This window comes from Rhinolophus sinicus, linkage group LG02 (genome assembly GCF_036562045.2).
Source record: "Rhinolophus sinicus isolate RSC01 linkage group LG02, ASM3656204v1, whole genome shotgun sequence".
Classification (NCBI taxonomy): Eukaryota; Metazoa; Chordata; class Mammalia; order Chiroptera; family Rhinolophidae; genus Rhinolophus; species Rhinolophus sinicus.
In genome coordinates, this window is record NC_133752.1 from 46947611 (window position 1) to 46961854 (window position 14244).

General features: G+C 36.1%; 1 protein-coding gene and 1 pseudogene across 18 annotated transcripts in view; both read left to right on the forward strand.

Annotated features, from left to right (window-relative positions):
• The window catches only part of MAPK10 (mitogen-activated protein kinase 10), a 287949-nt gene that overhangs the window by 137823 nt on the left and 135882 nt on the right, over nucleotides 1–14244 (forward strand). For 8 of the 18 annotated variants that reach the window (XM_019731282.2, XM_019731285.2, XM_019731277.2 and 5 more), the window contains exon 3: nucleotides 1557–1628. The exons of 4 other annotated variants lie outside the window; for them this stretch is intronic. In XM_019731282.2, the coding sequence (XP_019586841.1) occupies nucleotides 1563–1628 (66 nt within the window). In that variant the 5' untranslated portion in view covers nucleotides 1557–1562. Of the gene's footprint in view, nucleotides 1–1556; nucleotides 1656–14244 lie in introns of all 18 variants that reach the window. 6 more of the 18 variants (XM_074323986.1, XM_074323984.1, XM_074323972.1 and 3 more) reach the window with 1 other exon arrangement.
• On the forward strand, nucleotides 2160–13898 carry LOC109447182 (eukaryotic translation initiation factor 1; annotated as a pseudogene).

The following is a 14244-nucleotide window of genomic DNA, read 5'->3' on the forward strand; positions in this document are numbered from 1 at the left end:
TTATTACCTGATAGTCTATCTCTGCATCCACCCCACATACCATTACTTACTAGAGCTTTGTAATAAATCTTGATCTCTGGTAGAGCAATTCTCTCTCCACTGCCCACAGACAAATGCCCACCTTATTCTTCTTCAGGAGTGCCTTATGTATTATTGTTCTTTCATTCTTCCTTAAATTTTAAAAATCTGCACAAGTTCCAATGTAAAACATGTTTTTCTTGCAATTCAGACCTTCCTTCTGGTATTGTTGCGCATGCTCCGGAAATTTGTTTAAAACTTCTTATCTTAAACTTTTTGCCAATTGTCACCCCAATAAATTCAAAAAAAAAAAAGAAAAAAAAAAAGCTTTTTGCAGGAGTCTCCAATGTGACTTTCCACCGTAGATAGGTTCTAAGCTTTGTTTCCTGAACTCTGCATGCTGCCCTTTGAAAACGAAAGTTCTAGACTTCAAACATCAGCAGATGGCCTGGTAACAAGTGGCAGCTTCAGCTCATTTACTTCTCTGCATGGATCCTTTCACATTGTTTTCAGCATCTCAGAATTTTTCTTGCCTTTCTTTTTGCATCTCATAAAGATATTTTATGCATCTTAAAAGATATTTTGTGTATTTCATCTAATTGAGTTTTGCATTGAGAGTGGTTTTCAGGATATTTAATCATTCATATTTCCAGAACAAATCTTATGTAAGTAGTGGTTTTAAAATTCTTTAATCTCACAGAATTGTGTCTTGTAGACAATAAACATTCAACAAAGTGTGTTTAATTGAATGGAATAAGATTTCAGTGAGGTTTCCCTGATGCTGCCTTGTCATGGCCAAGTAACCCAGTGCCTGATGTAACTTTTCCACCATTAGATAATTTTTATCCTCTCCTTAACACTTTATATAATTATAAAATATTTTAAACGTACAGAAAATAATATAATGAAATCTTTGTACTTATCACCAAGATTAAAGAAATGTTAATATAGTGCACTGTTTTCTTTGGTCTATGGTTTTTGGTTATATAACAAAGCAATGCATATTAACATTTTGTATGCTTTAAAATTTTACATTAATAATACAGTGATCTTCATACCCTTTTGAAACTTGTTTTACCCCCCACTCAATATCATGTTTGAAAAATTTATCTATGCTGATACATTAAGCTCTAACTCAATTATTCCAAGTCCTGAATGTAATGCTATTATGAATTCCATTTTATTTAATAGCCCCATTAGTCTACAATAAACATCCTTTATGTCTTCTTGAGCATATGTTTGAGAATTTAAAAAAACTAGATGCCTAGAACTGAAATTGCTATGTTCAACTTATTAAGTATATCCATTTCTTATATGTACTATTTATGATTATCATGATGTTGATCATTATAGAAGACAGGACATTTTTACCTTCTTTTATTATTTAATATTTACAATTTGTGAAAAGTACCTAGTAGTGGTCTGCATAAGGAATAAGCTGACCTACCTTATGTATAATTCTGATTATATTAAAGTTTATACTGTAAATGATGAATAATTAGGTGATTTGAAAATTCATGCCCCCCTTTTTTCTATAGGTATTTATGAGCCTCCATTTATTGTACTACTGCAGTGAACCAACTTTGGATGTGAAAATTGCCTTTTGTCAGGTGTGTGTTCCTTACAGGTAAAACAAGGTACAGTATAATTCCCTTGTATTTCCATTTTGCCATTCCATCTTGCACGTGTTCCACACCAAAGTTAGTATTTCTATAATATTAAAAGTAGCTGAGGAAGTAGAAGTAGATATTCATATATATATTTTTTCCCCAGTTCAAGTTAAAATAGGAATGAAGAGAATTCTTTTTAATGATTATAAATACAATATTGAATCACAGTGTAAAGTGATTTCTTACTGGGTTTCACTTATACTTAACATTTTTCATATTTCTTTTCAAATCCTTGAAATGAGGCTTTAATCATCAAGAGCTGAAGCCTGTGTTATTATTTCCCATCTGAAGGACTGATGAGCCCCACAGAGAGTATCTCCAGTACCCAGATGTAATAACATGCAGGTGGTGTTCAGTTTGCTGATGTCCGCTTCTAACCGGTAGTTAGTAAAAAATAAAACAACAATGACAAGTAAATAATAAATTTAACAAATAAACTTAACATATATGAACAGTAAGGAGGTGGCAACTATGGTTGGTAGTGTGCATGGACTGGGTAAGAGTCTGCTCTCTTGTATTCATGTGAACTCCATTCTTAAGAAAGAGGCTACCAGAGGTGCCTGTACTTAATACAGATATGTTTAGGGCAGTCCTAACCTAAGCCTGTGGTCCGTGCCTAATTAATAGTGCTTCCATTTACTCTCAGGAATCTTTCTTTGGACAATAAGTTTTATGGTAACTGTTCACACCCCAAGCAGAGAGCTTCACTTCCATTTTTCTGTAATGATTTTCATCGTATTGTCTCATGTAGCTGAGTTGTAAACAGAGAATGATATGTATCCACTGAAACCAGTTTAAAACATAATTCTGCAGCTTCTACTATTTTAATACAATCTTTTTAGATTCTATTAATAATGTATATTATGGAAAATAAACAAAAAATATAAAGGAAAACAAAACATTGCTATATTTACTCCCTCTGAGCATAGTTAGAACTGCTGTGGAAAAGTAAATTGTGTTACCTGCTGTGAATAGGATTTAATTATCTGCTTCATTGCCCAGAGCTCTAAATGTAGTGCCTGAAGACTTCTGGCCTTTAGATAACATCTCTTCTCTTACAAGAACTCTGGATTTGGGCAGCCTTGGCTGGAAATGGTAGATCTACCACTTATTAGCCATTTACTTGCAACCCGTGGGCAAGTTAGTTAATCTCTCTGTGCTTCAGTTTCCTTACTTGTGAAAAGGGGAAAATACTAGTACCGATCTTCTACAGTTATGCAAGTTAAATGACTCATACTTGCAAAGCACTGAGAACAGTGCTGGAATATATGTTTGTTAAATAGATACCTACATTTTATATAAATTTACATTCACTCTTCTAGTGCTCTCATAGGCTCCCAGTGTTTTAATTATTATCTTAAATACTTCCACAGTTATATCTCCAACCCAAATCTTTCCCTGAAACCAGGCTTGTATGACCAGGCTTGTATGACCAATTACATGTTCTATATCTCTATTTAGATGTCTAATAGGCGTATCAAACTACACATATTCCAAACCAAACCCTGATCTTTCCTCCAAAATTGCTCTGCTCTATCTAATTCAGTAAATGCTAAATCCATCTTTCCAGTTTCTTAGAACAAAATCTTTGGAATCGTTTTTTTGGCCAATACTTCACATTCAGTCCATCAGCAAATTCTGTTGACTCTACATTCAAAATGTATCTGGAATCTCACCATGCTTCACCATTCCCTCCATTACCACTTTGGTCCAAGCTACCATTACCTCTTGCCTGGATTACTTCAAGAGCTTCTAACTTTGCTCACCCTAAAATGATTTACTGTCAAAACAGCAGCAAGAATGATATTTGAAAAATTTAGGTGAGATCATGTCACTGCTTGCCTCAAAACAAAACAGAGCAGAAAAACCTTTCAATGTTTTCTCCTCACACTTATGGTAAAAACCAAAATTCTTACAACAAATACCCAAACCTTCACCACCTAACCACAAGAGACCCCTCCCTGAAATGACCACTTGACCCACTCCTTCACCACCTTCAGGGATTTGCTCAAATATCATTTTTTAAGGAAGTTTTTCCTGACTATCTCATTGAAAATTGCCTCTTCCTACCCAACACTGTCTATACAACTTCCTCACCTTTCTTATATTCTTCCATAACACTTTCCAGGATGCGACATACTATCTGTGTGACAAGTGTGTTTCTTCTCTCTCTCTGCTAGAGGGCATTTTTCACTTGGGAAGGAATTGTGCTGGAGCCAGCTCACACAGGCTCACAAGTGTTGATTAAGCACATCTCTTCCCAACTCTAAGTTCACTGATGACAGGTTGGTAGATTAAAATCTGTCATGATAGGAATATTATATTATGTAAATAAGCAGTTGCTACAAGTTAGTCCCGTTCCCTTCCCACCACCCTGAAATGTTAAATATTTACCAGCACACTTTGGAATTTGGTCTCTTCTGGACACTGCTGTACTATAGTACTAACTGTACTATCTGGTATAACGTAGTCTGCCACCAAATATTTGCCACCATATATGTTCAGTTTATGTAATCAACGGCAACTGTGATAGTGCTCAGGTGGAAAAATGAATGGATTTCTGGGTAGAATATCTGGGCCCTACCACTTGCAAGCTGTGTAACTGTGAACTATTTGCTTAGCCTGCATGGTCCTAGCCATTTACTATGGGCATTAGCATTTAAAAAGAAACAAAAAACTAAGCTCATGTTTTACGTATTTCCAGATTAAAACTGAACTTCAAATTATCAATGAAAATATCTTAAAAAGTCAACTAGGCTGGTTTTAAATCCTAAAAGTCTTTGTATAGGTTGAAGTTATTTTTAAAATCCGCTTCCAATATTTGACTATAGATGCATAATTTATATTTCTACTAAGAGCTCTTTTAAAGCAAAGGAATGAAGACAAGTGAAGCATGACCTTTCTTAATGACGCTGATTTTTTTTCTCTTTTTTTGCTTACTGTGAACTTTTGGTACCTAGAAAATATACATGCATAGTCTATAACTTGAAAAAAATCTAAAAATAATCATAGTAAGCAGAGTATTTCTAGTTGTAGCTCAGAGTATTTCATTTGCTTTTCGTGTAGATTTTAATTTGATAATAACGTTTATTTATTTTTTTTCTCTTCTTAGCTCTGTGCCTAATTTACTACTCTAGCAGCTTAAAGAAAATAATGTATGTAATTTTAGAGACAGAATAAGCTACTCAGGTTTACTTTCAAACTGTGTTCTTTGGAAGCTTCTCATTTCATGAGACATCTCATGGATCCTTGTTGTGCTGCAGTGTTTCATCTGATCACCAGCAGGGTTAGGTTGCTCCCAATTTCTTGCCACACAGACTATACAAAAAGACCTTAAGCAATTTGTCAATAATTAATTAATTATTAAGTGTATCCAGAATTCAGGCATCCCGAGTCTTAATCTGTGGCTTTATTTTTCATTATGTCATATTTCCAATTTTTCACTGTTATCAATAAAAATCACAGAAAATATAGAAAATAAGCTTGCCCAGGTAGTTATTTATCAATAGAAAATATGTACATTATCTGTAATAGCATTAACCTATTTCTCAATTGAATTATTTGAAGAACATGAGGTCCATTGAATTTTTCAGCTATTCCTATTAATTTTGTTATTTTTGTTGTTTTTAAATAAAAGCCCATCAAGAACCTTTTGTAAGTAAGGGGCTTCTTGTTGTATTCTGGGGAGAGATTTGTCTTTGAAGTGGTAGACATTAAAAGAATAATCTTTAGTTTGCACTAATATAAATCCTTTACAAAATAGACCTACAGGGAATTGAAAGTGCAAAAATGATTGATCCTCTAGAGAAATAAGTAAGCTTTCTTTGCTCAGTTGAACAAAGGAGTATGGAGCTGTTAAATTTCACTCTATGAATTAAAAACAAAAATTGTGAAAAGTGCTGTTTTTGGAACTCTGCTGTAGTGAAGAGATGAGTACGTGTTTTAACCAGGGAATATAGACATGAGAGGTAATATGTGTTGGAAACTGCAAGCACACCCACTGGTGTCAACAGCATTTATCACATCCTGATGGGCATTACCATTAATTGTAAAGGTATGTGTTTTCCCCCACTTAATGTGACTGCATCAGAGGCAGGACCAGGGCATCCTCATCCTTAACTTCTAAGCCCAGAAATGTATCTTAATTCACTAAATGTCCAACAAATACTTTTTAAATAAAAGAGGCTAAATAAAAACTTAATAGAAAAACATCAGTTTCTGGTCAAGATGGTGGAATATGAAAAGCTGTGCTCACCTCCTTTTATGACCATATTAAAATTACAAGAAAATTATAGAACAATCAATCTCGAAAACCATCTGAAGACTAGCTGAACAGAAGTCCTATAACTAAGGATATAATGAAGAAGCCACATTGTGACTGTAGGAGAGGCAGAGACATGAAATGGACTGACTCCACACTCAAGTGTGGTGGTTGAGAATTGGGAGGGGCATCACAGTTGCAGAGGTCCCTCCTAGGACTGAGGGGCCTCAGCTACACACCAGGCTCCCCAGCCCAGATCACCAATGCCAGGGAGAGGAGCCCTCATAACATCTAGCTGTGAAACTCCTCAGGAATTCCATCCATCTGGGTGAGATGGAAAGCTGCTGGAAACACAGACATACTCTTAAACGGTCCATGCGCAGACTCTCTCACTCCCAGGCACTCACCTTGGGCTCTGGTGGAGGGATGGCAGCTCAGGAGGTACCAGAGAAATATACGGAGAGGGTGAGTTGTGTGGCTTCAGTGCAAGGGCTGGAGGGACAGTCCCCATTGTCCCTGTGTTGAGCCTTCCTCTTACACAGCCAAATCTGAATCTACATTGGAATGGTGAACTCCACTCACTCCACCCTGGTGACTCACTAGGACCCTGCCTCATCTAACTTGCACACTTCCTGAGGTTTTTTTCAGTGGCAGGCAGCCAGCATTGGCCCACACTGCAGTCTTTCTTAGACAACTCTCAGGGGTCCTTGGGCCCCAAGTGAGCTGTGGCTGGTCTTGGTGTGCTCTGTGCCTTTTGCTGAGTGCTCCAGGTTCAGCACTGGCACCAAATCTCAATCTGCGTTAACCTGGTGAACACCCTGCCTCACCCAACTTGAGTACTGACTGAGGCTTTTTCAGTGGCTGAGCCTTCCAGGCCTCAGGGTGCTTTGGGCCTTTTACTGAGCTGCCACAGACCTGGTACTGGTGACAGTTGTCCGTAGTTCACAGGGAGGCCTCCCCTGCATGCCTACAGGTCCAGCACAGGCAGCAACCAGCTGAGGATTGCTTTGTAGCTGTGGGCTGGTCACAGGCAGTGGCTGACCTTGGCTTGCATGGGAGCCCTTCCAAAAATGCCCAGAACCAGTATACTTGGTGGCTGGCTTCACACCACAACAGAGCATCACTCGATTAGCCCCAAAGTGTCACACCCAAATGGTGGTCTCCACAGGCACCAGAGCCCTCTGGGACCAATTCAACTCCATGGGGTCGGCTCTGCACAGCAGCTTATATGCTGTGGTCATGACCAATCCTCACAGCCAGTCAGCCTGAGGGTCAATCCCACCCACTGATATGCCAACAGCAATTAAGACTCAACTACAACAGAAGGGTACACACAATCCACACAAGGGACACTCCTGGAGCACCTGGCTCAGGTGCTCAGGGAGATTATGCCACTCGACCCCACAGGATACCTACTACCTAAGGCCATTCTGCCAAGAACAGAAGATATAGGAGATATATCTAATATATAGAAACAAATACAGAAAGGCAGCCAAAATGAGGAGACAAATAAACATGGCCTAAGTCAAAGAACAGGAGGAAACTCCAGAAAAAAAATAAATGAAATGGAAGCAACCAATATACCTGGTACAGAGTTTGAAACACTGATTATAAAGTTGTTCAAGGAACTTAGTGAGAACTTCAACAAGGAGATACTAAGCATAAAAAAGGACACAGAAACCTGAAAAATAAACAGTGAGAAATGCAGAATACAATAAGAATACCCTGAAATGAAGAATACCCTAGAAGGCATCAACAGCAGATTAGATGAGGCAGAGGATTGAATCGGCTATTTGGAAGAAAGGTAGCAGAAAACACCCAATTGGAACAGCAAAAAGAAAAAAGAATCCACCTCCCCCCCCAAAAAATATGGATAGTTTGAGATCTCTGGGACAACATCAAGCATACCAACATTTGCATCATAGGGGAACCAGAAGGTGAAGAGAGAAAGCAAGGGATGGAGAACCTATTTAAAGAAATAATGCAGAAAGCATTCCTAATGTGGTGATGGAAATAGACATTCAAGCCCAGGAAAAACAGAGAGTCCCAAACAAGATGAACCCAAACAGGCCCACACCAAGACACACTATAACTGAAATAGCAAATGTTAAAGACAAAAAAAGAATCCTAAAAGCAACAGGAAAAAGACAACTAGTTACTAACAAGAGAGCCCCCACAAGACTGTCAGCTGATTTCTCAACAGAAACTTTGCAGGCTAGAAGAGATTGGCAGGAAATATTCAAAGTGATCAAAAGAAGGACCTACCATCAAGACTACTCTACCCAACAAGGCTATCATTTTAAATTGAGGGTGATATAAAGAGCTTCCCAGTCAAGAAAAAGCTAAAATAGTTCACCCCCACCAAATCAGTATTACAACAAATGTTAAAGGGACTTCTTTAAGAAGAAGAAGGGGGGAAAAAAGAACATAAACATGAATAATAAAATGACAATAACTATGTACCTATCAATAATCACTTTAAATGTAAATGAATTAAATGCTCCAATGAAAAGACCTAGGTTAGCTGAATGGATATGAAAACAAGACCCATACATACGCTGTCTACAAAGAGACCCACTTCAGATCAAAATACACACACATACTGAAAGTAAAAGGATGGGAAAAGATACTTCAAGTGAATGAAAATGAAAAAAAGGCTGGAGTAGCAATACTTATATCAGACAAAATAGACTTTTAAACAAAGGCTATAATATGAGAAAAAGAAGGAAATTTCATAATGATAAAGGGATCAATCCTGCAAAAGGATATAACACTTGTAAAAATTTATGCACCCAAAATAGGAACACCTAAATACATAAAGCAAATATGGAATGACATAAAAAGAGAGATTGATAGTTAACAGGCATAGTAGGTGACTTTAACACTGCACTGACACCAATGGACAGACCTTCTAGACAGAAAATCAATAGGAAACACTGGCCTTAAATGACACATAGATCAGATGGACATAATTAACATTTTTAGAGCATCCTACCCCCAAAGCAGCAGAATATACATTCTTTTCAAGTGCACATGAAACCTTTTCCAAGATACACTACATGCTAGGCTACAAAACAAGTCTCAAAAAATTTAAGAAGATTGAAATCATATCAAGTGTCTTCTCCAACCACAGTGGTATAAAACTAGAACTCAATTACAAGAAAAAAACTGAAAACACATAGAGGCTAAATAATGTGTTACTTAAATAATGAATGGGTCAACAATGAGATCAAGGAAGAAAAAAAAAATCATGTTGAGGCAAATGAAAATGAAAACACAAAGACCCAAAATCTATGGGATACAGCAAAACCAGTCCTAAGAGGGAAACTCGTAACAATACAGACCTCCCTCAAAGAAAAATCTCAAAACAATAATTTAACCTTACAGGTAAGGGAACTAGAATATGAACAGCAAACAATGCCCAAAGTAAGTAGAAGGAAGGAAACAATAAAGATCAGAGTGGAAATAAATGAAATAGTGTCTAAAAAAAAAATACAAAAGATCAATGAATCTAAGAGGTGGTTGTTTGAAAGATAAACAAAATTGATAAACCTTTAACCAGGCTCCTCAAGAAACAAAAAGAGAGAACTCAAATAAATAAAATCAGAAGTGACAACAGACACCACAGAAATACACAGGATTATAGGATTATAAGAAAATATTATGAACAATTATAGCCAACAAATTGGACAAGCTGGAAGAAATGGATTAATTCCTAGAAACATAAAATCTTCCAAGATTGAATCAAGAAGAAACAGAAAATGTGAGCAAAGAGATGACTACAAATGAAATTGTATCACTAACCAAAAAACTCTCAACAATAAAAAATTTTACTAAATATTTAAAGAAGAATTAACACCTGTCTCAAACTATTCCAAAATATTCAAGAGGATGGAAAGCTCCCAAACTCATTTTATAAGGCCACCATTACAGTGATTCTAATACCAGACATAGACATTACATAAAAGGTAAATTATAGGCTGATATCCCTGATGAATATAGATGCAAAAATCCTTAACAAAATATTAATAAAATGAATTCAACAATACATTAAAAAGATCATACACCATGATCAAGTGGGATTTATTCCTGGGATACAAGTTTGGTTCAATACTCACAAATCAATTAATGTGATATATCACACAAACAAAATGAAAGGTAAAATTTATATGATCATATCAATAGATGCAGAAGCAGTGTTTGACAAAATCCAGCATTTATTTATGACAAAAACTCTCAGCAAAATGGAATAGAGAGAAAATACCTCAACATAATCATAAACCCACAACTAACATCATACTCAATGGGGAAAAACTAAAAACATTCTCCTTAAGATCAAGAATAAAACAAGGATGTCCACTTTCACCACTTTTATTGAACATAATATTGGAAACCCTAGCCACAACAATCATAAAAGAAAAAGAAAAGGCATCCAAATTGGAAAACAAGAAGTAAAACTCATTATTTGGAAATGAAATGATACTATATATAGAAAACCCTAAAGATTCCATGATAAAACTATGAGAATTGATAAATGAATTCAGTAAAGCCCAGGATACAAAATGAATATTCATAAATTGGTTGCATTTTTATATACCAATAATGAACTATTAGCAAGAGAAATTAAGAAAACAGTCCCATTTATAATTGCATCAAAAAAATTAAAATATCTGGGAATAAATTTTAACCAAGGATGTAAAAGACTTGTACTTGGAAAATTGTAAGAGATTGAAGAAAGAAATTGAAGAAGATACAAGTAAATAGAAACATGTACCATGCCCATGGATAGGAAAAATTAACACCGTTAAAATGTCCATACTACCCAAAGCAATCTTTAGATTCAGGGCAATCCCTATCAAAATACCAATGGCATTTTTCATAGAACTAGAATAAGTAATCCTAAAATTTATATGGAACAACAAAAGACCCTAAATATCCCCAGCAATTTTGATAAAGAAGAACAGAGTTGGAGGTATCACGCTACCTGATATCAAACTATACTACAAGTCTATAGTAATCAGAACAGCATGGTATTGGCATAAAAACAGATACATAAATCAGTGGAAAAGAATTTAGAGGCCAGAAATAAACCCACACTGATAAATCTATGAAAAAGGTGGCAAGAACATATAGTAGGATAAAGGCAGTCTTTTCAAAAAAATGGTGTTGGAAAACTGGACAGATACATGCAAAAAAATAAAAATGGACCACATTGTTACACCATATTCAAGAATAAACTCAAAGTGGTTTAAAGTCTTAAATGTATGACCTCAAACCATAAAACTCCTAGAAGACTACATAGACAGCAAACTCTCTGACATTGCTTTTAGTAATGTTTTTTTCTGATCTATCTCCTTTGTCAAGGGAAACAAAAGAAAAACAAATGGGACTATATCAAACCAAAAAGCTTTTGCAGAATAAAGGAAACCATCAACAAAACAGAAAAACAACATACTGAATAGAAGATATTTGCCAATGATACATCCAATAAGGGGTTTATATCTAAAATTTTTAAAGAATGAATACAACTCAACACCAAAAATCCAAGTAATCCGATTAAAAAATGGATGGAGGACCTTAGTAGACATTTGTCCAAAGAGGACATATACATGACCAATAGACATATGAAAAGATGCTCAACATCACTAATCATCAGAAAAATGTAAGTTAAAAATAAAACCACAACAAGATATCATCTCGCATCTGTCAGAATGTCTATCATCAATAAATGAACTAAGAACAAGTGTTGGTGAGGATGTGAAGAAAAAGGAACCTTCATGCACTGTTGATGGGATTGCAAATTGGTGCAGCCACTATGGAAAATAGTATGAAGAGTCCTCAAAATACTAAACATAGAACTACCTTGTGACCCAGCAGTTCCACTTCTGGATATTTACCCAAAGAAATCCAAAACACTAATTTGAAAAGATATATGCACCCCTGTGTTTACTACAGCACTATTTACAATAGCCAAGACATGTCAGCAACCTAAATGTCCATCAACAGATGACTGAATAAAGAAGAGGTGGTATATATACACGATGGAATATTATTCAGTCATGAAAAAGAATGAAATCTTACCATTTGTGACAACATGGATGGACCTCGAGGGTACTATGCTAAATGAAATAAGTCAGATTGAGAAAGACAAATAGCATACGATCTCATTTATATGTAGAATCTAGAGAACAAAATAAATGAACAAACAAAACAGAAACAGACTCATAGATACAGAGAACAAAATGATAGTGACCAGATATGAAGGGGGTTGGGACGCTTGGTGAAAAAGGTGTAGAGATTAAGGAGTACAAATTGGTAGTTACAGAACAGCCATGGAATGTAAAGTACAGCATAAGGAATACAGTGAATAATGTAATAATTATGTATAGTGCCAGTTGGGCACCAGACTAATTGGGGGATCACTTCATGAATTATATTAATGTCCAACCAGTATGTTGTACACCTGAAACTAATATAATATTGAATGTTAACTGTAATTGAAAAAATTAACAAAAAAGGAAAACACCACTTAGCATGTAGAAATTTGTTTGCTTGCCTTTCAAAATCAAGTCAATTTTCAACATCTTAACATCCTATAAGTATATTATTAATAGAGTGAATTGCATTTTGGCTATTTTGCTAATCACAAATCAGTATTAATCTGACATTATTTAAAAGTTATTAACTTATTATCCTCTCTAACTGCTTACTGATAATTGAGTTTATGATCATTTAAAATGATTTCTTGATTTCTGAAAATCTGAGACACAGATGGTTCATATTAATGAATCAGAAATTATAAGTTTAAGTAGCACTAGAAGTAAAGGGACAGAGCTCAGTGGGCTTCTTTTTGGCTATGACACAGAAACTCTATGCCTCCTTACATATTCTATGCAAGTAGGTATCTACACATTGACTGGTTATTAATTGATTCCATCATTATTTATCCAGCACATGTTTACTGAGTCCCTATAATAGGTACCTGTAACTTGTGGAAATTAGGGATGCAGGATAAATGATATGGAGCACGCTCTGATCTAAGGCACAGTAGAGGGTGGCTAGGCTTACAAAGACCTATTCCTCTCTGAGCTAAAGACCTCAGGGATAACTGTGGTCTAAACAATTATGAGAGAAAAAGAAAGCCCAAACCCCCAATAATTACTGAATGCTTTCTGTGTGTGAAGATTTCATTAAGCTTTAGTCTTCAAAATACTATTAATTATGAGAAGGCATTATCCAATTATGTTTTATTCTGAAGTTAGAAATCTCTATACTAGTCTTTCCTTAGTCCTATTATGAAATTCCTAAATAGTTTATTGGTGTACAGTGTTTTTACTGAAGTGAGTAGCTACAAAATATAACTAAGAACTAAAATACTATGATTAAATGCAAAGAAACCTAAGCTTCTATTGGTCACCAATAGGAAAAAAGGGAAGACTTTTACTTATATTCCACAAGATGGCCCCAGTCACTGAGTTGCCGCGGAGGACTCAGCAGCCTCTCCTGAAGCCCCCTCGCTTCCTTTGCTCTGTGCCCCCTGCCTGCTTTCTCCAGCCGCCCCCTTCCGCAGACGGTTTCCACTGAGGAAAAGGAATCATATCGTCTGTCCGTCCGCTATCTAGAACCTCCACTCTTCCTTCCCCTTTGGTGATGCAAATGAGGGTGATGATCTGCTTCCTGCTGGCTCTGAGGATTATATCCTTATAAGAATTCAACAGAGAAACGGCAGGAAGTCCCTTACTACTGTCCAAGGGATCAATGATGATTACGATAAAAAGAAACTAGTAGAGGTGTGTAAGAAGAAATTTGCCTGCAGTGGTACTGTCAATGAGCATCCAGAATATGGAGAAGTAATTCAGTGTCAGGGTGACCAGCGCAAGAACATAGGCCAGGTCCTCATAGAGACAGCACTGGTTAAGAAGGACCAGCTGAAGGTCCATGGGTTTTAAGTGCTTTTGGCTCACTGAAGCTTAAGTGAGGATTTCCTTGCAATGAGTAGAATTTACTTTCTGTCTCTTGTCACAAGTTAAAAAACCTCACAGCTTGCATAATGTAACCATTTGGGATCTGCTTTTAACTTGGACTAGTGTAACTCCTTCTTACAGTAAACTGAAAAGAGCCATGAAAAAAAAATTCCATGATTGTGACATATAAGGTTGGAAATGTTATTGGGAATGTAACAGAAATACCAGTCTCATTATCGAGTTCTTATTGTCAAAACTTTTCTTCAATGTTATTTGAGTTCTTACTGTTTTTTGGTGTAGCACCTTGTTCAATATGATAGCCAAGACAGAG